Consider the following 26132-nt stretch of genomic DNA (forward strand, 5'->3'; position numbering starts at 1 on the left):
ACTTCTCCAGTAAGATCATCATGATGACACTTGACAATGTCGTATTCCAAATTTGTCAAGTGTTGTGATATGTATGCAAAAGCTTTGTTATTATTTTACAAACTAAACAATCATGACATTATGACCTTATTGAATTATCAAATTATCTAAATAAATTAATTTTAAGTTAGTAAATAGCTGACCTATGAGAGGAAGCGAGACGTTTTGGAGTGTGTGTGGCAAGATGCGGGGCGGTACTGACCTTGGCTGAACCCCCTGGCCGCCCCTCTCCCACCTGCCAGTTTCTCCTAGAACTAATGTCCCAGCAAACAAGGCGACGTCACCCTGACGTCACGGTGACGTCGCCATTTGGTCTGTATGACGTCAGAGGATGACGTCAAAGTGACGTCGACCTGTAGACTCCCAGTGACGTCATTCTGACGTCGTGTGGCGACGTCGCCAGATGACCTTTGAATGACCAAAATATGACTTAGGAATGACCAAAACGCAACCTAAATATGACCTTGGGGTGACCATAATGTGACCATAATATGACTTCAGGGCAACCTATAGGTGACCATAATGTGACCTTAGGGCGACCTAGGGGTGACCATAATGTGACCTTAGGGTGACCATAATGCAAGCATTATACAGCATGGGCATGAATTTCACCAACAAACTTTGGGAATAGAGCCTCCATCATAAGACAAATCTTTTTCTTCTACAGTGTAATGCAATAAAAATGATGCTTTGAGAACAATCTGGTAGTCTGAGTCCATACAAATTGCAGCCTGCTGCACACATGTGCCATGACGGGGTTGGATTGGGACAGGGCACATGTGTTAAACTATCTGCAAAGTGTATGGACTCAGGCTACCAGAATGTTCTCAGAGCATCTGTTTTTTGCATTTCACTATAGAATAAAATAGATATGTTTTACAATAAAGGATCTGCAGCCAAAAATTGTCAGTGAAGATCACACCAATGCTGTAAGTAAAAAGGATTTTTAACAGTGATCATAAAGTGAACTAAGGGTGATTTCAGCACAAAAATTATGTAAAAAAATAGGCTTAAGAGTTTTCAACATTAGTGGGTTTGTAATAACATATTTGTTTCATTTCCAAGGGGCAATGTATATGATTCCTATTTGTGTGTATTTACAATAATTGGAAACAAAAGTTTACATACATCTTGACGTATTTATTAATATTCACATATGTACAAAAGGGAGGCAGTAACATATTCGTACATAAAGCATAGCACAAAACTGGTTCCATGTCAACTGAACCAGTGCCACTTGCACCAGTACCACATGCACCAGTGCCAACTGAACCAGTAGACAACTGAACCAGTAGACAACTGAACCAGTGGTCTACTGAACCAGTGGTCAACTGAACCAGTAACCATTTGAACCAGCGACCATCCGAACCAGTGCAACTTGAACCAGTGCAAACTGAACCAGTACTACTTGAACCAGTACTATTTCAACCAGTGACCATCTGAACCAGTGGTCATCTGAACCAGTGGTCAACTGAACCAGTGGTCAACTGAACCAGTAGTCAAGTGAACCAGTGGTCATTTGAACCAGTGGTCATTTGAACCAGTAACCATCTGAACCAGTGTAAACTGAACCAGTACTACTTGAACCAGTACTATTTCAACCAGTGACCATTTGAACCAGTGGTCATCTGAACCAGTGGTCATCTGAACCAGTGCTACTTGAACCAGTACTACTACTTGAACCAGTACTAATTCAACCAGTGACCATCTGAACCAGTGGTCATCTGAACCAGTGCAACTTGAACCAGTGCAAACTGAACCAGTAGTACTTGAACCAGTACTATTTCAGCCAGTGACCGTGTAATACAATTTAACCCTTTTTCGAAGGCCGATGGTACTGTACTCCGTTGTGTAACCCTTTCATTACAGGTGTAACTCGTTTATGTTAGCATCCTCCCTGCACCAGCTTAAACCACGCATACTGAATTAAAACAACAAATTATCCTAGGCTTTGCATTGAATTAAAACAAGAAATAACCCTAGGCTTTGTACTGAATTAAAGCAAAAAATAACCCTAGGCTTTGTACTGAATTAAAGCAAAAAATAATCCTAGGCTTTGTATTGAATTAAAACAAGAAATAATCCTTGGCTTTGTACTGAATTAAAACAAGAAATAACCCTAGGTTTGTACTTAATTAAAGCAGGAAATAATCCTAGGATTTGTACTGAATTTGTACTATTTCAGCCAGTGACCGTGTAATACAATTTAACCCTTTTTCGAAGGCCGATGGTACTGTGCTCCGTTGTGTAACCCTTTCATTACAGGTGTAACTCGTTTATGTTAGCATCCTCCCTGCACCAGCTTAAACCACGCGCTTATGCAAAGCCATTTTTATTTTGAGCTGGTCCCAGTCCTGCGACACGTGGAGTCGGGATGCTGTCGCGGACCTTTTTTTTTTTTTTAGTTTTATATTATATTTTTATTTATTTATTTTTTATTTTTTTTTACTTTTTTCTTTTAGTTTTTTTTTTCTTTTCCTAGCTTATAACAGTTTTTATATTTCCTTTTCTTGTTTTATTTATTTTTATTTATTACTTTTTGTGAAATATTTTTCACTTTGTGTTTGTAAATGAAGTGTGACCATTTTAATGTAGGTTTCCGAAGGAAATAAAAATACAGTTGAGTCACAACAAATTCTGCTGAACTCGCACATATTTTATGGAATAAAAAATACTCTGAATTGTAAGTAAACTAATTATATTCAGATCTTGAAGAAAAATAAAGTTGAAGAAATATAAATAAAATGCAGTACCAGCTTAAACCACGCATACTGAATTAAAACAACAAATTATCCTAGGCTTTGCATTGAATTAAAACAAGAAATAACCCTAGGCTTTGTACTGAATTAAAGCAAAAAATAATCCTAGGCTTTGTATTGAATTAAAACAAGAAATAAGCCTAGGCTTTGTACTGAATTAAAACAAGAAATAACCCTAGGTTAGTACTTATTTAAAGTAACTTGTCGGCTTCTTCACCATAAGATCTAACTTTAACTGCTAGTCTGTTTGCTAAAAGTACATATGTATTTCTTGGCCTCTCAAGATTGACAGCTTGGGCATTTTGCATTGTTAGCCTATGAACTGCAATGTCTTTTCTGATACCATTCATGAAAGACCACATTGTTGGATGAGAGCACATAAAAAGTGACTTGAGCGAATTATGAAACCCTTCCGTGCAATCATACATTATATTTTTATTTATTTATTTTTTTTTTTTACTTTTTTATTTTAGTTTTTTTTTTCTTTTTCTAGCTTATAACAGTTTTTATATTTCCTTTTCTTGTTTTATTTATTTTTATTTATTACTTTTTGTGAAATATTTTTCACTTTGTGTTTGTAAATGAAGTGTGACCATTTTAATGTAGGTTTCCGAAGGAAATAAAAATACAGTTGAGTCACAACAAATTCTGCTGAACTCGCACATATTTTATGGAATAAAAAATACTCTGAATTGTGAGTAAACTAATTATATTCAGATCTTGAAGAAAAATAAAGTTGAAGAAATATAAATAAAATGCAGTATAACGTTTGGTTACTCTATGGTAACAAGGTAAGTACTGTATATAGTTGCACAGCACTAAATCTTATTTTCTACCCAACAACTTGCATGTGGGCAATTGCTCTCAAATATCGTAACTTGTCGGCTTCTTCACCATAAGATCTAACTTTAACTGCTAGTCTGTTTGCTAAAAGTACATATCTATTTCTTGGCCTCTCAAGATTGACAGCTTGGGCATTTTGCATTGTTAGCCTATGAACTGCAATGTCTTTTCTGATACCATTCATGAAAGACCACATTGTTGGATGAGAGCACATAAAAAGTGACTTGAGCGAATTATGAAACCCTTCCGTGCAATTAGTGGTTTTTGGTGCACATATTTGGGCATCCTCGTAATGATTCCATAGCTGTGGTTCAAATCTTGGGTTTCTTGCCCTTCCTCCTACTCGAGGTCCACGTACGTATGTAGATTCAAAATATGCAATTAGGTCATTGCATTCAGCCTCATCTGGAAAAGCAGCTCCCAACTCTTCAAAGACCTCAGGTACTTCATCAATTGGTACAAAAGCAAGTGCTGGAAGGGACTTGACAGTCATTGCAAAATCACGGTCTGTTTCATACCTGACCTTCAATCCCAATTCATTTACCTTTCTTATCACAGACTGATTTAAATGAAAGAAACATCCAGATACTCTTGCTAGAGGAAACTCATTTTTGAAAGCATTTATTGCCGCCAACTCAAAAGCAAGTAAGATAGTAGAAGGGTTGAGACCTGGATGCAACATTTTTAAAATTTCAATCATACGTGTGTATGTTTCAGCTGTTTTGTTTGGCGAGAAAATATATACAAGGGGGATAGGAGTTTCCTATCTTGGCGTGAATAGTATACAACTGAAAGAAAATCAATGGGGTAGTCTCAAATGTTCCATCCCCAATCCATAACTCACTCTGAAGGCAATTTACCAAATCATGTCTCCCAAAAGCTAACATTCTTTGAGGATCATCGACTCCAGAATCATACATGACAATGTCTGCATAATCATTAGGTATCTCAAAGTTTCGAGACTGAGGAGGTGGTTGGATGTTCTCTTTTTGGCGTGTTCGTCTAATACGTCGTTCAATGGCAGATTTAACTGGCATTCTTGCCAAGACATCATCGTTTAAGGGAACGAGATGGTCGGCGAGAATTGTCCTTGTGGTGGCACGAGTGTTTTTTGCATCTTGTTTCATTTTTGCAAGGGCAACATGAACGTCAGTTTGAATAGAGTCTCCAGAATGGGTGTGGTCAGAGGGTTCTTTTATAATATTTGAGCCCTTCGTTATTATTGATGATTTACATTTGAAAGTCTTATATTTCCTGCACCTCCAATACTTTTTTTCAGCATCCATCCAAGGCTCTTTTGTCCGAAGAATATACTCAAAACCATGATGCACTAGCAATTCTCCACCTCTCAAGGACTGTGAAATATCTAGAGCCATTTCACATAAAATTATTTGAAGATATACAGTATTATAACTACAAAAAAAAGTACGGTTAACTGAGTAGGTGCAACGTGAGAAAGCACCCACTCTCAGTGAAGTCTAACCCCCTACTGGGCCTGGTGGGCGGCGCCGCGGCGGGCCACTGGCGGCGCCCTGGGGCCGCAGGCAGGATTGCCAGACGCGTGTGTTAAAAAAATTGGCACACTCTTCCCGAAAAAAAGGTTCAGATGGTCCCTTAAACGATGATGTCTTGGCAAGAATGCCAGTTAAATCTGCCATTGAACGACGTATTAGACGAACACGCCAAAAAGAGGAGAACATCCAACCACCTCCTCAGTCTCGAAACTTTGAGATACCTAATGATTATGCAGACATTGTCATGTATGATTGCACGGAAGGGTTTCATAATTCGCTCAAGTCACTTTTTATGTGCTCTCATCCAACAATGTGGTCTTTCATGAATGGTATCAGAAAAGACATTGCAGTTCATAGGCTAACAATGCAAAATGCCCAAGCTGTCAATCTTGAGAGGCCAATAAATACATATGTACTTTTAGCAAACAGACTAGCAGTTAAAGTTAGATCTTATGGTGAAGAAGCCGACAAGTTACTTTAAATAAGTACTAACCTAGGGTTATTTCTTGTTTGAATTCAGTACAAAGCCTAGGCTTATTTCTTGTTTTAATTCAATACAAAGCCTAGGATTATTTTTTGCTTTAATTCAGTACAAAGCCTAGGGTTATTTTTTGCTTTAATTCAGTACAAAGCCTAGGGTTATTTCTTGTTTTAATTCAATGCAAAGCCTAGGATAATTTGTTGTTTTAATTCAGTATGCGTGGTTTAAGCTGGTACTGCATTTTATTTATATTTCTTAAACTTTATTTTTCTTCAACTTTATTTTTCTTCAAGATCTGAATATAATTAGCTTACTTACAATTCAGAGTATTTTTTATTCCATAAAATATGTGCGAGTTCAGCAGAATTTGTTGTGACTCAACTGTATTTTTATTTCTTTCGGAAACCTACATTAAAATGGTCACACTTCATTTACAAACACAAAGTGAAAAATATTTCACAAAAAGTAATAAATAAAAATAAATAAAACAAGAAAAGGAAATATAAAAACTGTTATAAGCTAGGAAAAGAAAAAAAAACTAAAAGAAAAAAGTAAAAAAAATAAATAAATAAATAAATAAAAATATAATATAAAACTAAAAAAAAAAAAAAGGTCCGCGACAGCATCCCGACTCCACGTGTCGCAGGACTGGGACCAGCTCAAAATAAAAATGGCTTTGCATAAGCGCGTGGTTTAAGCTGGTGCAGGGAGGATGCTAACATAAACGAGTTACACCTGTAATGAAAGGGTTACACAACGGAGCACAGTACCATCGGCCTTCGAAAAAGGGTTAAATTGTATTACACGGTCACTGGCTGAAATAGTACAAATTCAGTACAAATCCTAGGATTATTTCCTGCTTTAATTAAGTACAAACCTAGGGTTATTTCTTGTTTTAATTCAGTACAAAGCCTAGGCTTATTTCTTGTTTTAATTCAATACAAAGCCTAGGATTATTTTTTGCTTTAATTCAGTACAAAGCCTAGGGTTATTTCTTGTTTTAATTCAATGCAAAGCCTAGGATAATTTGTTGTTTTAATTCAGTATGCGTGGTTTAAGCTGGTGCAGGGAGGATGCTAACATAAACGAGTTACACCTGTAATGAAAGGGTTACACAACGGAGTACAGTACCATCGGCCTTCGAAAAAGGGTTAAATTGTATTACACGGTCACTGGCTGAAATAGTACTGGTTCAAGTACTACTGGTTCAGTTTGCACTGGTTCAAGTTGCACTGGTTCAGATGACCACTGGTTCAGATGGTCACTGGTTGAATTAGTACTGGTTCAAATAGTAGTACTGGTTCAGTTTGCACTGGTTCAAGTAGCACTGGTTCAGATGACCACTGGTTCAGATGGTCACTGGTTGAATTAGTACTGGTTCAAGTAGTAGTACTGTTTCAGTTTGCACTGGTTCAAGTAGCACTGGTTCAGATGACCACTGGTTCAGATGGTCACTGGTTGAAATAGTACTGGTTCAAGTAGTACTGGTTCAGTTTACACTGGTTCAGATGGTTACTGGTTCAAATGACCACTGGTTCAAATGACCACTGGTTCACTTGACAACTGGTTCAGTTGACCACTGGTTCAGTTGACCACTGGTTCAGTTGACCACTGGTTCAGTTGGCACTGGTGCATGTGGTACTGGTGCAAGTGGCACTGGTTCAGTTGACCGGCAACCCACAAAACTAAGCCTCACAGACTCAACCAAACCATGAACTATCACAAAAAAAATAATGATAAATCCACTAAACCATGATGCGCTATCAAAAGAAATTTATGATAAATATCACACTGAATATTAGAACTAGTAAAGCTAATAACAATACTTTAAGCCTTTATACATATCACCCATTGTAAGTTTTTATATCACACAGCTAACTGTCAAACCACATGGCTACTGTTACCCAAGCCTCCTTGTTTACAAGTAAGATTCCTAAATTTATATTATTAATTATTGTAATGAATTATTATTGATTAATTTTTATTTTCTTGATTGTTAGTGTCTGAATAAAAATAAAATTGTAATATTACATATTTCCTTAATTGTTATTGTCTGAATAAAAAAATATATATAAATAAATATAATATATATATATATATATATATATATATATATATATATATATATATATATATATATATATATATATATATATATATATATATATATATATATATAAAGTGCTACAATGAAGACTGTTTCACAGTTTTCTGGCTGACCTTTGGGGGCGGCATAATATAGTTCCAAGGGCGCCATGGCACCCGCAAGGTATACAGGTTGGGAACCATTGCAGTAGTACTTCATCCATTCTCACAGCTTAGACAAGATAAACTCTACTTGATCCATTCTCAAAACTAGGTCAGAGACAAACTGTACTTAATCCATTCCCACGACTGGGCCAGAAACAAACCGCTGAACCCATCCTCACAAACTCTACTTAATCCATTTCCACAACAGGGATACACAAACTCTACTTAAACCGTTATCACAATCGGGCCACACGAAATCTACTTAATCCATCCTCACAAATGGGCCACACAAACTCTATATACTTTATCCATCCTTAAAACTAGGCCTCACAAACTCTACTTTATCCATCCTCACTATTGGGCAACAAACATTCAGGTTTCAGAAATATATAAGGCAAAAACAACTGAAAAATACAGAAGCAAATAAAGACTAATAAACATCTAGGCAGCCATGGCTAGAGGTGAGGGTAGCCCATGCCTTCCATATATTTGGCCAACATACCACCAAAGAACTGAACACTGACTACATAACTGTGACTACAAGGGACTCCAGGCACAATCTAGGCATAATCTTGGTGCTGCATGCAATGTGGTAAAAGATAACTGAACCATTGCACCTCACCATTATATCCTGTACCATGGGTATAATAATAGCAGCCACCCCACATCCCGCATTATCAAATGTGTATATCCATCCAACAGTTGTGTCTAGCACATGAATTGCCTGTTTCCCATGTATGTGGTGTAGTGGTCTTGCTGCACTGCAATGACTGGTTAGTGGTATGATTGTGCAGGGAAACCCAGGATGGAGCAGAAGTACTTTCTCTTACGTTTTGACTTAGTCTTCCTCAGACAGAGCAGGTAGAAGTGTGCAGCTGCTTATTTATATCTACATTGGGTCATCTTGCGGGTGACCTGGGAACTGAGGTCTGCCATTAGTCCATCATTACCATCGACCCATGAACTGTCTACGACAATGTTTGGCCTCTCCACGTCCCTTCCGTCACTGATCAGCTGTCCCGAGTCCTACACGTAGTGACAATGACTAGTCTTCAGCAGTCCCTCCCAGTGATCAGTGTTTCTTTCTGTGGAAATGTATGCAGCTTTCACCCTCTTCCTTGTCCTTTTTTCTAGCCCCAAGCGCAGGATCTCCACTGTGTTCCACTCTGGCAGGTGGCTGTGTTCTTCAGCATGCACCACCACCGAGTTGGTTGTCCTGTGGTTCTGCACGTCGTTTCTGCGCTCGCTAATCCTCCTCCTTATCCCTCATGCAGTTTCACCATAGTACGAAAGGGGGCATCCCCAACACGGAATTCTGTATGGGCCAGGGGCGATTCTACGGATCAAAAATATTCGGGGCTAAGAGAAAAACATCAGGGGTTGAAGTTTGCACAGTAAACTAGAAACTGCTCAGACTACTGGTATATGGATTCAAAATGTAATCTTTATGCCACGGGGGTGAAGAAAGGTTCGGGGCTAGTGTAAAAGCATTCGGTGCTCAAGCCCCGGAAGCCCAAGGCTAATGACGACACTGGTATGGGCTAGGAGTACAGACACATTGCACAATGAGGAAAGAAAAGCAGAGGGCTAAATAATAGTGCCCTGTGCCAAGGTTACTGAGCCCATCACCAAATTCCTTGCCATGAATGGCGTGAGAATATTAAACTTGGCAGGGCTAAAGATCATATACTGTATAGCAAGAAGTGATCAGGGCAGTGCAAAGAGTGAGAACAGCACCGTGTACAAAATTCTGTGTAGGGGATGCTCCTTCCCAGTGGGCAAATGTCACGTAATTCACGTGGAATACACGTGGATCCTGCACGTGGATTACTCATGGATATTTGATGGAAAATGCAAAATCGAATTCACGTGAAAATGAACACGTGGAATACACGTGTACAAATTCACGTGTAATACACGGTAATATCTGGTGGAATAATCCATGTGTTTATTTATCCGTGAATTATCTGAGCTTTTGTAGTTGATTCCAACAAGTTTGAAGGCTGCATTATCGTGCTCTGGTAATCTGCATGTCATCAGTGCATCCAGTCTCTCAGTATATGTTTCTGTATCATTTACGTAAGCTATAGTCGAATAGGCTATTATAAACAGAAACATATCCTTTACGAGACCGCACATTGTTGACAGGCAGGCTGGTAGAGCACGATAATGCAGCCTTCACACTTGTTGAATGCAACCATAGTACTGTGCAATTTCAGAATACAAGGTAGGCATGTAAAAAATACAAGTAATACAGAAAGTGTGTATATATATTCTTCAGTCTTACACTTTTTCATAAATTTAATAATCTTCATCCTTGTAAAAATATCAAAACCAAAATAATTTCCATATTTTATGAAAAAAAAAAGTTAGTGCTTGCATTTTTATATATAAAGGCTTTCAAGATATCTGACTTGAATGAAGAATAACTGCAATATATAAATGGATGATCCCAGTAATACAAAAAATTAAAACTTTGTTTAGCCACAATCCATCCATAGCCTGACACCTGCTCCTATGCATTACCTCCCCATGCCATGGTCCAGAACAGCAGAAACCACCCTTGAACTGTGAGGGTGACCATCCGCCATCCCGGGCCACGACTCAATAAATGGGTTCCCATGGCACTTGTGCCTAGCATTATCCCAGGGCATGTGCCACAAGTGGGACTATAAAAGGTAGAGAAGAATGGGCAGATCCCCAGCCTAGTGTCACCCTAAACAGTAGAGGTATATAGAACAAGAGAAAGACAGAAATGGCTATGGGAAGTAAAGGACACCAACCCTCACTCTGACAAAGAGTCAGCCCACCACTCGGAAAAGTAAGAGAACGTAAAAGAAAATGGACAGAAAGCAAAGGGAAATGAGAAGGGAAAATATGTCAAGCGGTAAAAAGACCTGCTATGGGCTAGTAAAAGAGATCCCCACCCAGGGCCAGAATCAGTCGCCTCTTACGGCACACAGCCGACATGGAGAGGGCTACATTCTAGCATCTATGTAGCCCCAGGGGGAATATATGCAAAGAATACCAGGCCTGCCACAAGTACACAATATGCTTAAAACAATACAGACCACAGTTGTCAATGAAATTAAGCATTTTGTGAATTGATACTTGTAGCTCCATACTTTTCATTTACGTAAAAATACATGGGAACCTAAGTGGTAGGCAAAAGCAAAATTATAAATTAAAATGTTATATCTATTACTAAATTACAAAATAAATCACTGTTAATAATACTAGTTTGCTTTTATAATCTGAGATCATTAATATCATCTCACATAAATATCATGAGGTAATATCCCAATCGGTTCAAATTTTACAGCAGTAAGTCTCTCTCCACATCTTAAAACCATTCTTAAGCTTGAATCCCATAACGACAAGTTGAAAGAACCAGGACCAGGTTAGCGTGGTGGCGGGAACAGCTTGTCTGAGGTTCGGTTCTCGGCGGTCCTGGTTCTTTCATTCTTAAGCTTCTCTAACATCCCCCCTTATACTGTTTACACATCAATAAATTTTGTCATTCTGATAGAAAAAGAGCTTCTTTAAGAGAGAGAGAGAGGGGGGAGGAAGGGAAATGTACACATAGTTACAATATATGAGGTCATCTGTGTTCAATCAGTCATGAGATAAATTTACCAGCATTTTTTTAGTAACATACAAAATGAAAATACTTTATCTAGTCATACCCACTGCCACCAGAAGTCGAACCCGGGTCTCTTGAGTGAGAGCCAGGCAGCAAGACCCCTACACCACAGTGGTGTAGTGGTCTTGCTGTCTGGCTCACCAAGAGACCCGTTAGACTGGTGGCAGTGAGTATGACTAGATTTTTCACTGCGCTATTGCAGTTCGTCTTGGTATGAAAATACTTTACTACACCAAGGTCATGCATGAGACAAATATTGGTTTGTTTTAACATTCTTGCAGATCTTAACTGATTGTAAGTACCATTTTACATCAGCTAATTTTCATTTTTCTATTTTGGAGCATTACGCAATTTTGCTGCAACTATCATTTGTATTTCTGTCACATTTGAATCTGAGAACTTTTTAAGCACGCTCTCCTGAATCACATTGTATAACTTTGTTTTTCTAAAAGACAGCTTGCCTCTCTGCCCAAGCATGTTATACTGACACATGAGGTTTTTGGTCATAAACCTGCACATCAAATTAGAGACCATATCTCTCTTATTATAGCCACCTATGCGGACGCACTGGTTGCACACTTCCATGAAATAACTGGGATTAACCAATTCATCCTCTAGATTCTGCACTTCTTCCAGGGAATTATTCCGTTTGATTGTAAGAGTACAAGCTGTGTCAGCTGGTTTACCACCACATGTGCTCGTATCCGAAACAGTTTTCCTGATGTCCAGCAGAAGTTGTAACACTCGCTTCTGAAATCCTATAAGAAAAAATAATACATAACTGAGGATGCTAAATAACTTCCCAATTACAAGAAAAATAAAATACACACACACACACACATCAAGAGAAGAGTGGTATAACAAAGTGTGCAGAAGCCATGCAAGTTAAGGAGTGGGCATAGCATAAATGGACAAGGAACAGTAGTGGAGATTTATGGAATGAGTACAAAAGGAAGAGAGATTAATATGTCAAAATAAGAAGGCAGGAAAAAAAGAAGTTTGAGAAAAATATTGTAGATAAGTGATTATGAGTTTTTAAATAAGAAACTGAAAAATAAAGATGAGATTCTGAAAGTTAAGTGAATGGTGAAATGTTTGGTAATATTAATGAGGTAGTAGAAGTATTAAATAAATGTTTCCAAAGTGTGTTCACAAGGGAGAGGGAGTTTGCTGAGATAGATACAGTGTCAGTGGCTGGAAGGGCACTGGAAAGGGTACAAACATTAACAGAGGAAATTATAAAACTATTGGAGGAACTGGATGCAAGAAAGTGAGGAGGGCCAAATGGGGTATCAAATTGGGTGCTAAAAGAGTGCATACAACAATTAGCGGGTAAATTGAGTAACTTGATATGTCTCACTGGCACAGGGCCGGGAAAATACCAGTGGATTGGAAGAGGGCAACCATCAAACCAATTTTAAAGGTGGCAGTAAAGAGGATCCGTTAAACTATAGGCCAGTGTCATTAACAAGCGTAGTGGCCAAGATGTGAAAAAAAAAAAACATATATATAAAGGACAGTTGGGTTAAATATTTAGAAAATTGAGAAACTGAAAATGGTTGTGGGAAACTACCTACTATGCCATGCAATATAAGGCTCCATCCACTCTAGCGGGCAGAAGCGAGTTGTTTGCCCGCTGACATTTTCTCCACATTTGCAAAAGACGAGTAAACTGCCTGTGACAGAAGATGAGGAATTTCATCGGGCATAGCCCGTTGCACCTGGCAGTACACCACTGCCAGACATACAAGGTACAATGGGAGCTTTGGATCCATGGCTGTCAGTTTGCCAGGGAAGTACATACGGCTACACCAGATGGTCATGTCTACCCCTCCATCCGGCTAGAATCAGTGGTCTCATGTTGTCGTACCGCAGTCTTCATCAGATTAAAGAGATCCTCTGCCTGACTGCACGGGTGCTCGTCTCTTGACTGGGGCTCAAGGGGCCTAGGCAGGCAGGCATTGCCACGTGGACGTAAGCTTCTGTGTGCCCGGAGGGATTTACGCTAGTGTGGACGGAGCCTAATACGTAATGAATATAACAGTGCAATAATGTTCCAGGGTATATCAACTAGGTCTACGTACTTAATATTGTTATGTTCAACTTTGTCATTTTGGGTACTAATCACTACATACAATTCCTCATAGTGATAAGGATTAGAACTTACTAGTTAGAGGGAAGCTGGATTCAGCATCTTCCTGGCTACCTTTGTGATTCTTTTGATTGTCATTACAAGGGTCACACCTGCTCTTGTTGTCTCTCTGGTTGTGTCTATCACGTCTATTGTCCCAGTCATAGTGGTCATGACTTCTATTTTGATAGTGTTTTTCATATCTCCTCTCCTGCTGGCCAGGGCTATCACTTCGGTCAGGTGTGTCAAGCTGTCTCCTGTCACCTTGGTCATGGCTTCTTCTTCGGTAAAGTGTGTCATGGTGCCTCTTGTCATGCTGGTCGGGACTGTCACTATAGTAAGATAGGTGGTCGGGACTGTCACCTTGGTCATGGCTTCTTCTTCGGTAAGATGTGTCATGGTGCCTCTTGTCATGCTGGTCGGGACTGTCACTATAGTAAGATAGGTGGTTGGGACTGTCACCTTGGTCATGGCTTCTTCTTCAGTAAGGTGTGTCATGATGTCTCCTGTCACCTTGGTCATGGCTTCTTCTTCGGTGAGGTGTGTCATGGTGTCTCCTGTCACCTTGGTCATGGCTTCCTCTTCGGTGAGGTGTGTCATGGTGTCTCCTGTCACCTTGGTCATGGCTTCTTCTTCGGTGAGATGTGTCATGGTGTCTCCTGTCACCTTGGTCATGGCTTCCTCTTCGGTGAGGTGTGTCATGGTGTCTCCTGTCACCTTGGTCATGGCTTCCTCTTCGGTGAGGTGTGTCATGGTGTCTCCTGTCATGGTGGTCGGGACTGTCACCTTGGTCATGGCTTCTTCTTCGGTGAGGTGTGTCATGGTGTCTCCTGTCATGGTGGTCAAGATTGTCACCTCGATCATGGTTTCTTTTTTGGTAAGGCGTGTCATGATGTCTCCTGTCATGCTGGCCACTGCCATCACTGTTGTCAGATGACTTGGCTGTCTTGCTGGATACCGAATCTTTTGTTGCACTGCACTCCATGATCCCATGGGTTCTGGTGGACCGCATATCCAAAGACACCTTAGGAGGAGGTGTTGGAAGTACAACCTGTGAAGGAGCAGAAGCTACCTTATCTTGAGAGGTTGTGACCTGTGGCTTCTGTGAGGCTGGCTTCATGTGGACAGCTTCTGTGGAAAAATCATTACATATTACAAAGACACGAAAAAAAAAAAATGTGAAAGGGCTTGGTGTTGGGGGCTGTCAAAGACAAATAAAAGGAGACAGTGAATAGTCCAGGGAAACCCTTCACCTGTAAATGTTTACAGTCAGACACTTTGTAGACAAAAATGAGATTGAAGAAATTTGCTAACCAAACCACTTTGTGTTTTCCCAGCTATCCCCCACCTCTCAGTTCTCTCAGTTTGTCAATCTAATTATTAATGAACAATAGTATTGCTGTTGTATTCACTGTTATGATTTTCTTCTTTCATAAATTGTTTTCAAATATGACCAGGCATGCCTATCATGTAAGTTTTCACTGCTGACAAAGTCATCAGGCAGATTTTTCTTACAACGTTTTCTCCTTTTTCTCATGAGTAGACCTTCATCAGGATCACTGTTGCTCTCAGAACTCTCCACCGTAGATGTCAGATGGTAGGTATCGCATTCTTGAAAACTATGAGGGGAAAAAAATAATAATAATAAAATAAATAAATAAATAAATAAATAAATATATATATATATATATATATATATATATATATATATATATATATATATATATATATATATATATATATAGCGTTGATGAAGTTTCTTGAAATACTTGGGTTATGAACAAGACGTACTCAGTACCATAACTTTATTTTGCACTAAGTTTCGCCACTCAGACTGCTGGCATCTTCAGTCTAATAGAATAAAATACATATTAAATTTACAATTACACCAAAATACTTAAAATATTATAATATAAGATTCCACACCAATACCTCTTCTATTAGCCTGAAGATGCCATCAAGTCTGAGTGGCGAAACGTAGCAAAATAAAGTTACGGTACTGAGTACATCTTGTTCATAACCCATATATATATATATATATATATATATAGATATATATATATATATATATATCTATATATATATATATATATATATATATATATATATATATATATATATATATATTTTTTTTTTTTGCATACCTCGACCACTGCCCATCTCAGGCGCCAAACATTTCATTACCAGCCCTAAATTTTTGTGACATTTATCTCAATCAGGTACAGCTAAAAGGCAACAAAAATGAGCATTTCTGAGGTGAATAAACATGAAAGTGAACGTCATCCAATAACAGCAAGATAATAGTAAAACACCAACCAGAAGTGATCTTCACTTTTTTCAACATAAACTTTCTCCATGATGCAGGGTCTGGTTCTTGCTGATTATGAAGGGCATTCTCAGCATTAACTCCTTGTGGCCAAAACAAGGTTTGGTTCTCTTCTAATACCCAGCTGGATGGCACCACACCCTCTTCTTCTTTCTTACCCTCCAACCAAACTGCTCGTTTCCACATTCTAAATATAAAATATAATTAATCAATGGGCTATGTTCATGCTTTGCATATTTTGTTTCATTAATAACATCAGCAGTAAGATATTCAAGTACGAATAATACAATATTTAAAAGCTAGGCATGTTGGCAGTTTTACCTCTTCAGATAGGTATATGACAAGAATAACAACCTAATTTCTATATTTTAAATGTAGTATAGAAACAATTACCCATGTCTCAACCTGACAAAATCCTCTTCATAAGCCGAAGAGCAGCACTCCGGGCTGTACTGGCACAAAAGGCATAAGGGATACGAATAGGAGAGTGAAGATGCAGATGAACAGTTTTGAGATAAAGAACAATGGCCATAAGAGAGATACATAACAAATACAACTTGTGTATGAAGACTAAAATCCTGCAGATCTGAAACGTTTTGCTTAACTTCTCTTTAGTAAACACATATCAGTCATGAGAATACACCATGTACAACTGCCCACCTAACTGAAAATGTCATGTACAACTGGTACTAAAACAACACCATCTTTGTATGGCAATTTTATCACCTTTCTATGCAGCTGCTCTAAGTGAATTACTTTCTTTTTTAAATTAATCTTATTTTTCATAAACACAATGTTAATGAGTTTAGAATTGCATGGTTCAGTAAAAAAAAATTCAGTTTGGCTTTGACGAAGAACATCACATTCATAGTAGACATCATTTTTTAGTTTCCTAAGGAACACAAAATCTTCATTTTTTAACATGAAACAATTATTTTTGTATTTTGTAGATATATATATTCTGTGATTAGCTTCTGTCACTTTTGATTCATTAAACATTTTCTTTTCTGCAAGTCTTTTGAAAACTTGAGAAACTGGATTGTTTGATGACCTCACTAACTGCTTTATTTTGTGAAGTTCATTCTCGTATGGGAAAGCACAAATGTCATTAAGGGAACACTGGTAATTCTCTACATCATCTACCAAGTGAAGAAGATTATGAACATTATATACAATAAAACTTTGACCATATATATCTCGACACTGTTGTACAAAACACTTAAGTAATTCTCTTGCATATGGTAAGTAAGAATTTCGTATTTCATCATTGGAATTCAATAAAACTGATAAGGACACAGTAAGCAAAAGACTGTTTTTGTATATAATATCAGGAACAACATCTTTCAGGACAACAATACTTGTGTATAATATATACTGTCTAAATTCGGTGGCCTTCCAGCGATCAATTACAGCTAGTGATCGTGGCTGTCTAGCAAATTCACTTGGTAGTTTGTTGGAAAGACTCTCTAAAGAAGAAGAAATTAAACTTATTTGAAGCTGAGAGAGTTTGCATTTCTTAGAACCTCTTATGAGGAAAAGTAGCATTCTTCTGGTAACACCAAGGCAAATCATATGCATGTAATCCAGTGGAAACCCTTTCACGCAAGATATTCCATACTGAATCAAAGGAATTTTTCCTAACTGATGAGAATCCCTGTACTGTTCCTGATTGAATTTCTCATCAGATCTTTCATTACAGGGTTGTGCAGAGTCTAATACAAGAACATGTGATTGCCAGGTTCCTTTAATTTCACATCTCTCACATGAGTAATACCCATTGTGCCCTTTTATGCATTTGATAAATGAGCGTGCAGGTGCATCACAAATAAATGCAACTATTCTTACTGCCAGTCTTTTCCCTTCAAAAACTAAACCATTTTCAGAAAGTTGCTTATATTCTTGAAGAAAATCTTCCAAAAAACTGTCAATAGAATCTGGTTTAGTCTTTCCACAATACAGAGCAACTAATGCTGGCTTAAAGCAGCTGAACTTTATCAGTATAGGCCAGAACTGTTCATTGCTTGATTTATGTAAAGGAATACCATCTATGTTTACACTGAGTTTAACCGAATCATTTTCTTTTACAAATGCTGGATGAGTCTTCAATATATTTTGCAAACATGAACCAATCCCAAAATAATAATAGTGTCCTCCACATTTTTCTAATACCTCTACATACCTTGTAGTTTCCACCAAAGTGCGTGAATCTTTAGGTAGATTATGCCCATTATTCCTCAACAGCTCAAATAATTCATTTGCTGCCTGGCGTGTAATGTTATTTTTTGATGCCCATAAAGCTAATCCTTCTTCAAGTGCCAAATCAGATATATGGTGGTGACTCTCATCATCTGTGCTTAATTCTTCTGGTGCAGTTACTATCAAGGGGGATAAGGATGTACTTTCACAACTGTCCTGGTCAGAAAAGCTTAAAGATGGGTCAGAGTTATTATGGTAAAGTTTGGGAATTTTGGTGTTTTGATGAACCCAGTCAGCTTCCTCTTCACTACTACTAACCAACAGTTCCTTGAGCTCACGTTGTATCTGCCTGTATCTTTTATGGTAAGACATAATTAATTGAGAAGAGACTGTGATCAAAAGTCAGGGAAAAATAGGAGAGTTAGAGTAGTGGTTTAGTACTCTGAAAGATAACAAATGAAATATATTAGTTTAGAGTACACAAAACAAATTAAAGTAGTTCTGCAGTTTATACAAAACACAGAGTAGCTTAAAGATTACATACTACAACACAAACGAGCTCAATGATTACACACAACACAAAGTAAAAAATTGCCTTCTGAAGAGAGTTTCAGTATGACAGTGATATAGGTGATCAGTCAGACTTTAAAGGTCTGTAAAGTAAATTTGAAGCAGTACATCATGCATAGATAGAACATTCAATAAGACATTATATATACATACTCACTTTAAGTTGTCTCAACAGAGGGAAAGAATTAATGGATGGAGTAGCTACCACCAGTTACAAGTTGAGGTTGATCCAGCCCATACAGTAGCAGGATACGCTCTTCCTGAAATTAATTGTTACTAATGGTCTGTCTGTGCAAATTTCACATCACATCCTAGTAAAATTAATTTCCTAAGTTTGAAAACATTCTATCTGACCTCTTCAAAACTAGTTACTATTCAGTAACTGATAATTTACAGACAAAAGTGGTTTTACCACTACACACATGAAAACTACTGCAGCTATATTAACAGGCTTAGTATGCATATGGGGAAGTAGAAATAATACCAGTGATGTTTCTGGCAGAAATGCCATAAAGAAATTGCAAACACTGCATTTTTAGCATAATGCATCCCAGTTAAAGAAAAATACATAGCTATATACATTTTCGTTGTCACTAAATTCATAACAGTATTGCATGTTAGTAGTACTATAAGGTGTATTTCTGTATTTTATTATTAATAACGCATCATAGATCACTAATAACCACACAAGTGAGAAGTGAAGGGATCAAAACCCTCATGGTAATTGTGCCGAGTTCTCTCCCGACGTATTTACTGGTTTGTTTTTCTAACCGATCGGGCACAAGCCTTCACACACCCGTAAAACAGAAACAGAAAGTGGGGAGAAGTGCCACCTAGGTACCCTCTAACATAAAGTGAAATACCTTTCGCCTTATTGTGCCGCTTCTGCGTCTGCCATGCTTCATTGATTCTGTTTTTGCCAGCACCAGCAAACTTGGGGACCTGGCAGGAAAGTGAGGTTTTAGGGTGTGGGAAGCCAAAAAGGGCAAATTTGGCAAGACTCAAAAAGTCTATGGTAAATAAAAAAAAAACTTTTTTTTAAAGGCTCCCCAAAAGGAAAACCATCATCTATGGAAGTTTCCCAATAATGTAGTGCCTCCGTGGTGCAGTGGTCAGCATGCCTGGCTACAAATCTGCGGGCCCAGTTTTCGGGTTCGATCCCGGCCTGGGCAGTCGGCGTACAGCCCACCCAGCTGTTCATCCATCCCTTTCGGGTTGGTCGATAAACGGGTACCTGGGGAAACCTGGGGAAGGTAAACTGTGGAAACCCGGATGTCATTCCCTGCAGCCATGTGTCCCGAGATAACGGGTTCTTACCCACCACAGGCTCCAAGGGCTAATGGGATGGAGATGAGTGCCGCAGCCACGCGCAGCCACTGCGAATGCACCCACTTTACCTTTTTTTTTACTTAACGTTGCCTATTCTAACATCTTGGAGTACTCTATTTCATAATTACGGTTATATTCTACTTTAGCTATATATATCACAACATTACCATGCATTACATGTACTTGGTGATGGTAGGTTAAGGCAAGGTATCAGTTAATGTTACGTTAAGTTTAACTTGAGAGTCCCTAGGTTACGCACCAAAATGACTCAGTTAGGTCAAGTTAAACCCAAGTCCTTAAGTTGCATGGCCAAACGACTATCGGTTAGGTAGAGGGGGACGAGGGCGTGAAGCCACCAAATGGTAGGGGTCGAGGGGGCGCAGTACCCCAGATAGGCAAGGGGGTTCGGGGGGAAGGGGGCGTAGCTCCGGATATGTTTTGAATTCCATGTTTACTTTACAAAACAAAAGTAGGGTGGGTCGATGGGAGCGCAGCCCCCCAATAGGTAGGGTGGATCGAGGGGGGCACAGCCCCTCCGTTAGGTAGGGTGGGTCGCTGGGAGCGCAGTCCCCTCATGGGGTACTCTAGGCTCATAGCGTTGCCACCATTGTATGATCGAGGATTTTCCCTAGATAGGGATTTTCCTTGTTTGGGGAATTTCCCTAAAAATGTTATAGTTTTCACAGTAGACTTTTTGGGTCTTGCCAAATTTGCCCTATGTGGCTTCCTCCACCCTAAAACTCCGCCTTCCCGCCACGTCTTAAAGTTTGTTGGTGCTGGGAAAACGAGGAAAAAAACAAACCAGTAATAACGCCGAGAAAGGACTCTACACTTTTACCCATAATGACTACTTGAACAAGGAAGGGGGTGGCAAACCCTTCCTTCCATTTTGGCAGGTAATTTCTGGAAAGGTTAGGTTAGGTTAGCTTAGGAAATCTTGGGTTTGGTTAGTGAACAATAATTAAGGCAATCATCTAAACTTTGTATATACTTGGCCTAAAATATTTTGCAGAATTATTATAGCAGAGGTCAGATTAGGATTTTCGGGTTGAAACTACTTTCTTTTTATAGATTTCGATGTGCTATTTATAAATTGGCAATTTTTTGGTTCGTAAAAAAAATACTTGCCCCTCACCACCACCCCAATACTTCGAATCAGGTTAGGTTAGTGGGTTAGGTTTGGTTTGGTTTTGTTAGGTTATTTTAGGTTAGGTTAGGTGGGGAAATGAAAAAAAAATTGCCTTCGCCCTGTAATTTAGGTTAAGTTAGGTAGGATAGGTTATTTTAGATTGTTTTAGATTAGGATTCATTAGTTTTAGTGGTAATATTTTACTTTAGCTACACCAAAAGATTACCTTACCTACGGCCTTGTTTGCCTTACTGGAGTCTTACATTATGGTTAAGGTTTCTATAAGTGTCCCCGCCGGGTCTCTATCCCCATTACAAGGTAAGATATTGCATTAATTGAATTAATATTTATCTTACTTTACGGGGTTCTCGAGTGTAGAGGTGTTAGACCTGTTTAATAAATGGGTGTCTTAATGACAAAGAGCTTCGGCCATGTATTCAAATATAAATAAGCGTTGTTCATTACCCCAAAACCGTGGCAAGACGGCCAGGTAGGCGAGTGATATGTGGCGTTAGGTTATGTGCACCCGACTATCCCTTGATGTTAGTTTAGCGTTCCTTTGACCCCCAACATGCGAGGCACAAGGCCGCCAGCTAAAGTATTAAAAAAGAGCATGTCGGGGGAGCATTAGGAACGCTAAACTAACTTCAAGGGGTAGTCGGGTGCACATAACCTAACGCCACATATCACTCGCCTACCTGGGCGTCTTACCACGGTTTTGGGGTAATGAACAACGCTTATTTATATTTGAATACATGGCTTATGTGAGGTTTTGGAAGAAAATAGACCAAAATTAAGGCGCCGGAGTTATACTGGACCTTTACAAAAAAATAAATAAATAAATAAATAAAATACCTACGTTTTCCTATCTGCGGGTTCATATTATAGTTGAGGGACATTTATAGACCTCCCTCAACTATAATATGAAGCCGTAAATAGTTTATTCTGCTGGTGTAGCTAAAGTAAAAAATTACCGTTTTAGTTAGGTTAGGAGGGAGGAAAATGAAAATAATTGCGATGGAAAAAATGGCCAAATTTATGAAAAAATGCACATCAATATCTGATGAAAATAGCTGCCCGTTTGTGGTGCGGGCAGGGTTTTCATAGCCCCATTTTTTTTTTATAGTGGCATCTTTTGAATTTTTGTTTCATGTGCAACTAGTTAGGTATCATGGTGACATTTAGGTAATTTTAAGCCACTCGATGATTGACACAATGGAGAGCCGGTATGATTCGGACACTTTTTCTTTTAACATTTTTAGAAAAAAAAACTGTAAGCAGCAAAATAATTCTGTTGATGCCAAAATAATCCTTCATCCTTTGTTTCTTTACCATAAATATAGCACACCTGTAACTGCTTTCCGTATTTAGCAGTAGCGGCTGAAACACAGGTTTCTAAATCGTCCGAACCATCCCTACCCGTGGTGATGGTTCGGTCATAGAGGTGGGATGGTTCGGTTACTTTCATTACTCAACACTTATTGTCATTACGTAGTTTGGATTGGCTAATAAACATGTAACTATCACTTTTAAGTAATTTTTATTTTCAAATACAAAAATATCTTCTACGATATGCTCTTATAAACGTAACATAATGCAGGCCTACAATAACTTCACTCTTAGCTTTCCTTGCCCTTATTTCTGACTTGAAAAGAAAACATAGAATTCATCTGAACCACTGAGAAGTTTGTAACATAATGCAGGCCTACAATAACTCCACTCTTAGCTTTCCTTGACCTTATTTCTGACTTGAAAAGAAGCTTTAAAAACTTAACTTCCTCTTTCAAAACAAAACATAACTTTACTGGTTAACTTTTATAGCTAGCGCATATTATAGCCATCAAAACTGAAACAAAAGTTGTAATACCCCTGCCTTCTTTTGATACTTTCAGGGGTAGGTTTTGGTAGCACCCCAATAAGGCACTCTCTAGGGATGGTTGCTTCGTCTACAATATCTGGGAAGCAGAAGCAGTTTCCCCTTACTTTCATTGATTTTCTTAGAAAAGAAACTTGGAATTCATTTTCATTATCTAAACCACTGAGAAGTTTTGCAACATAATGTACTTTCCTACCCTTTATAGGGTCTATTCCAAGAAGGACAAAGTCCCCTTCTTCTGGAGACTTATCTAAAAAGTTGATGTCCAAATCTTCGAAGTCTTCTTCAGAGATGTCAGAAGAATGGTTAAGTTCTGCATCTAAAAGCTGAGTATTTATGATGTCTCCATTATCACTGCTCTCTTCATCATATGCTTTAGTCTTCTTAGCAGGCCTCTTTGTTTTATGTGACTTTGATCCATCTTTTAGTTCTACATTTATTATATTTCTCTTCACTTCCTTTACCTTTGTAGACTTTCTCTTGATATGCCTCTTTTCAATTTCCAGTTTTTCAGGGGTATCAGTCACTATCATACACTTTCCTCTTTTTCTTCCTCTTGCAGTTTCTTTTCTTGTTGCAGCTTTTGGGAAGGGTCTGATGTCTTGAGGAGAGAGATGTTGAGGTTTCCCTGGTACAGAAGATATTCCTTGAGGAGAAATTCCTAGTGTCTCTGACTCCAGTGAAAGATCAGATGAGGATACTGACTGCAGAGTTGTGGTCAAGGGTTGTGGAATGAGATCTGCTTGAGAGACTACCTGCTGTGAAGTTGTTAAAGGTAGATGCACTGCAAGGTTTGGATGGGAGGTAGCTTGCTGTGTGGTTGTTGGGGAAAGTTGTAGTGCTAGATATGGCTGTGAGGTTGACTGCTGTGAGGTTGATGGGCAGGGTTGCAGTTCAGAACTTGCCTGGAAGGTGTCTTGTTGTGTTGCTGATGGGGTTGGTGGTTCTGTAGGATCTGGTAGTAGCCTGTCACAGACAGAAGCTCCTACAAAATCGTCTTCATTGAATACCCCGGTGTCAAATGGATGAATGCCTGTGACTCTAAATCCAGCTTTGACATTAACTGGAGTTGCTGCTCTGTCCCAGGCACTACACATTATAGGGCCAAGGTCATAGATTGACACACAACGCCCAGGGTGTTGCAGCATCCATGCATTCAATCCTTGATTAAAAAATGTCTTAAATGGCCCAAACACGCATCTGTCTAGGGCTGGAGTTTGTTGGATGTGTGAGGAGGCAGGGTTAGGATCACAATTCCATTTTCTTTAGCATAGGTGATTGCATCCAAAGATAGATGAGATTCATGATTATCCAAAATCAGAAGGACCTTTTTGTCTTTAGTGCACCTAGTATTAGCAACAAAATGCTGCAGCACAGAAGGGAAATTATTGGCTGTCATCCAGCCACTAGGATGAACAAGACCTTTGCATGCTGATGGAACACCTGCCATCATACGAGCTTCATCAAACCTTACTCTAGGAAATATGAGGCATGGGGGCAGGGCATTACCATTGGCACATATTATCCCTACTAAAGTAATCAACTCTCCACGCTCTCTTGATGTCACCTGGCCAATTTGATGAGCTCCCTTCTGTGCAATAATTTTGGGGAGTCTCTGAACGGTTGTGCATCCAGTTTCATCCAGATTGTATATGCTAGACTCTGTCAGGCTGTAGCGTGCTAACAGCTCCTCTAGCTTCCCCTGAAAGACACCAAGATTTGTTCTGTTAAAACTAGTCATTCTAGCCAGACTCGTGGCTTCAGGGGTTCTAAGAGAGAGATCGCCATGCCTCTCCATGAAGCCTGTGAACCAGTCTTTCCCTGCTGATTCATCCCTTTTCCATGAATTAGGCACATTAACCTTGTTCATTAGTGCATATTCATAGGTTAGCTGCCTTGTTATCTTAGGTGTTAAGCCATAAAACATGTTTGAACACTGTTTTAGGTAAGCAGCCAGTTCTTCTTCCATTGCTCGTGTGAGAACTTGTCTAACTGCATAATTGCCTAGCTGAAATCCTTTGTTTTCTTTCTTGTCCCTTGACAAGTAGTCATTAAGTGTACTTTTTGGAACCCCATATTTTTCCGCAGCTCTCCGAATGGATGCTCCCTTTTCCTGTACTTCAAAGAAAGCATTTTTTAGAGCAGTCTCATCTCTCTCCTTGTTCGTTTTTTTCTTGTATTTCCTTCCCATGATGACTCTGAAACAAAGAAAACATCGTCTGTAAATTCAAACAATTATTTACTCATGTTAATTTTGTAAATTGAACACGTGCTTGAATAAATGATGAGAGGGATGGTTCGGACATGTCTGAACCATCCCCCTCCTGTCCGAATCATCCTCCATTTTTAAAACAACAAAAACAACACACACATCTCCTAGCATCAACACCACGCCGGCTACTTTTACGGCAATATCTTCGTAATGCATCACTGTTCCACCATAGTGATATACCCTACCGGTTTTTGACATATTCATAGAGTGATAGCTTACGATAAACAATGAAAATAATACATAGGAAGGTAAGAAAAACATAAATTCTTACCTACGTCTAAGAGCACAGCGGTCACGGGGTGGAGGTTCCGCGTGGTCTGAGTAAACAAAGTCTCGCACGTTCACGCAAAATATCGTGCATCTGGGATCCATACGCTTTACAGAAAACGTGATGTACGGACCATCCCACCGTCCGAATCATACCGGCTCTCCCCTACAAACCAGAGACGGATCCAGAAAACTGAAGCCTGAAATTGTGTGTGTGTGTGTGTGTGTGTGTGTGTGTGTGTGGGAGGGGGGGAACCTGCGTGGACAAAAGTGAACGCAGGAAGCCCATGCACGGCTCCCTGATCCTTCCCTGACTGGGCCCTCCTTGCCTTGAAAAAAGTCTCCTTAATTTTTTTACCAGCTGATTGAGAATTGGGCGCTGTGAGCCCCCTCCGGAATTTTTATTTTATAAATTGTTAAGGCATTTTGAGGCATAGAGTTGGGGCACACGCCGGCTCTGATACCTACCCACCTGGGAACTTTTTTTTAAAAAAAGGGCTTAGATTT

General features: G+C 39.0%; 1 protein-coding gene and 1 long non-coding RNA gene across 2 annotated transcripts; both read right to left on the reverse strand.

The window, feature by feature from the left end:
• Nucleotides 1-11566: 11566 nt before the first annotated feature.
• LOC126989544 (transcription initiation factor TFIID subunit 1-like) lies at nt 11567-14814 on the reverse strand. The gene is made up of 5 exons (XM_050848114.1): nt 14327-14814; nt 14174-14275; nt 13697-14122; nt 11877-12287; nt 11567-11661 (listed from the first exon to the last, which is right to left on the reverse strand). The coding sequence occupies exons 1-5, from the start codon at nt 14778-14780 to the stop codon at nt 11567-11569; spliced, it is 1488 nt and encodes a 495-aa protein (XP_050704071.1). The 5' UTR covers nt 14781-14814.
• Nucleotides 14815-18240: 3426 nt separating this feature from the next.
• LOC126989542 (uncharacterized) lies at nt 18241-20387 on the reverse strand. Its single transcript, XR_007743421.1, has 3 exons — nt 19616-20387; nt 18910-19012; nt 18241-18624 (listed from the first exon to the last, which is right to left on the reverse strand). It is a non-coding gene; the product is annotated as an uncharacterized LOC126989542 (long non-coding RNA).
• Between the last annotated feature and the right edge of the window lie 5745 nt (nt 20388-26132).

The sequence above is a fragment of the Eriocheir sinensis genome, unplaced genomic scaffold (genome assembly GCF_024679095.1).
Source record: "Eriocheir sinensis breed Jianghai 21 unplaced genomic scaffold, ASM2467909v1 Scaffold1208, whole genome shotgun sequence".
NCBI classification, from domain to species: Eukaryota; Metazoa; Arthropoda; class Malacostraca; order Decapoda; family Varunidae; genus Eriocheir; species Eriocheir sinensis.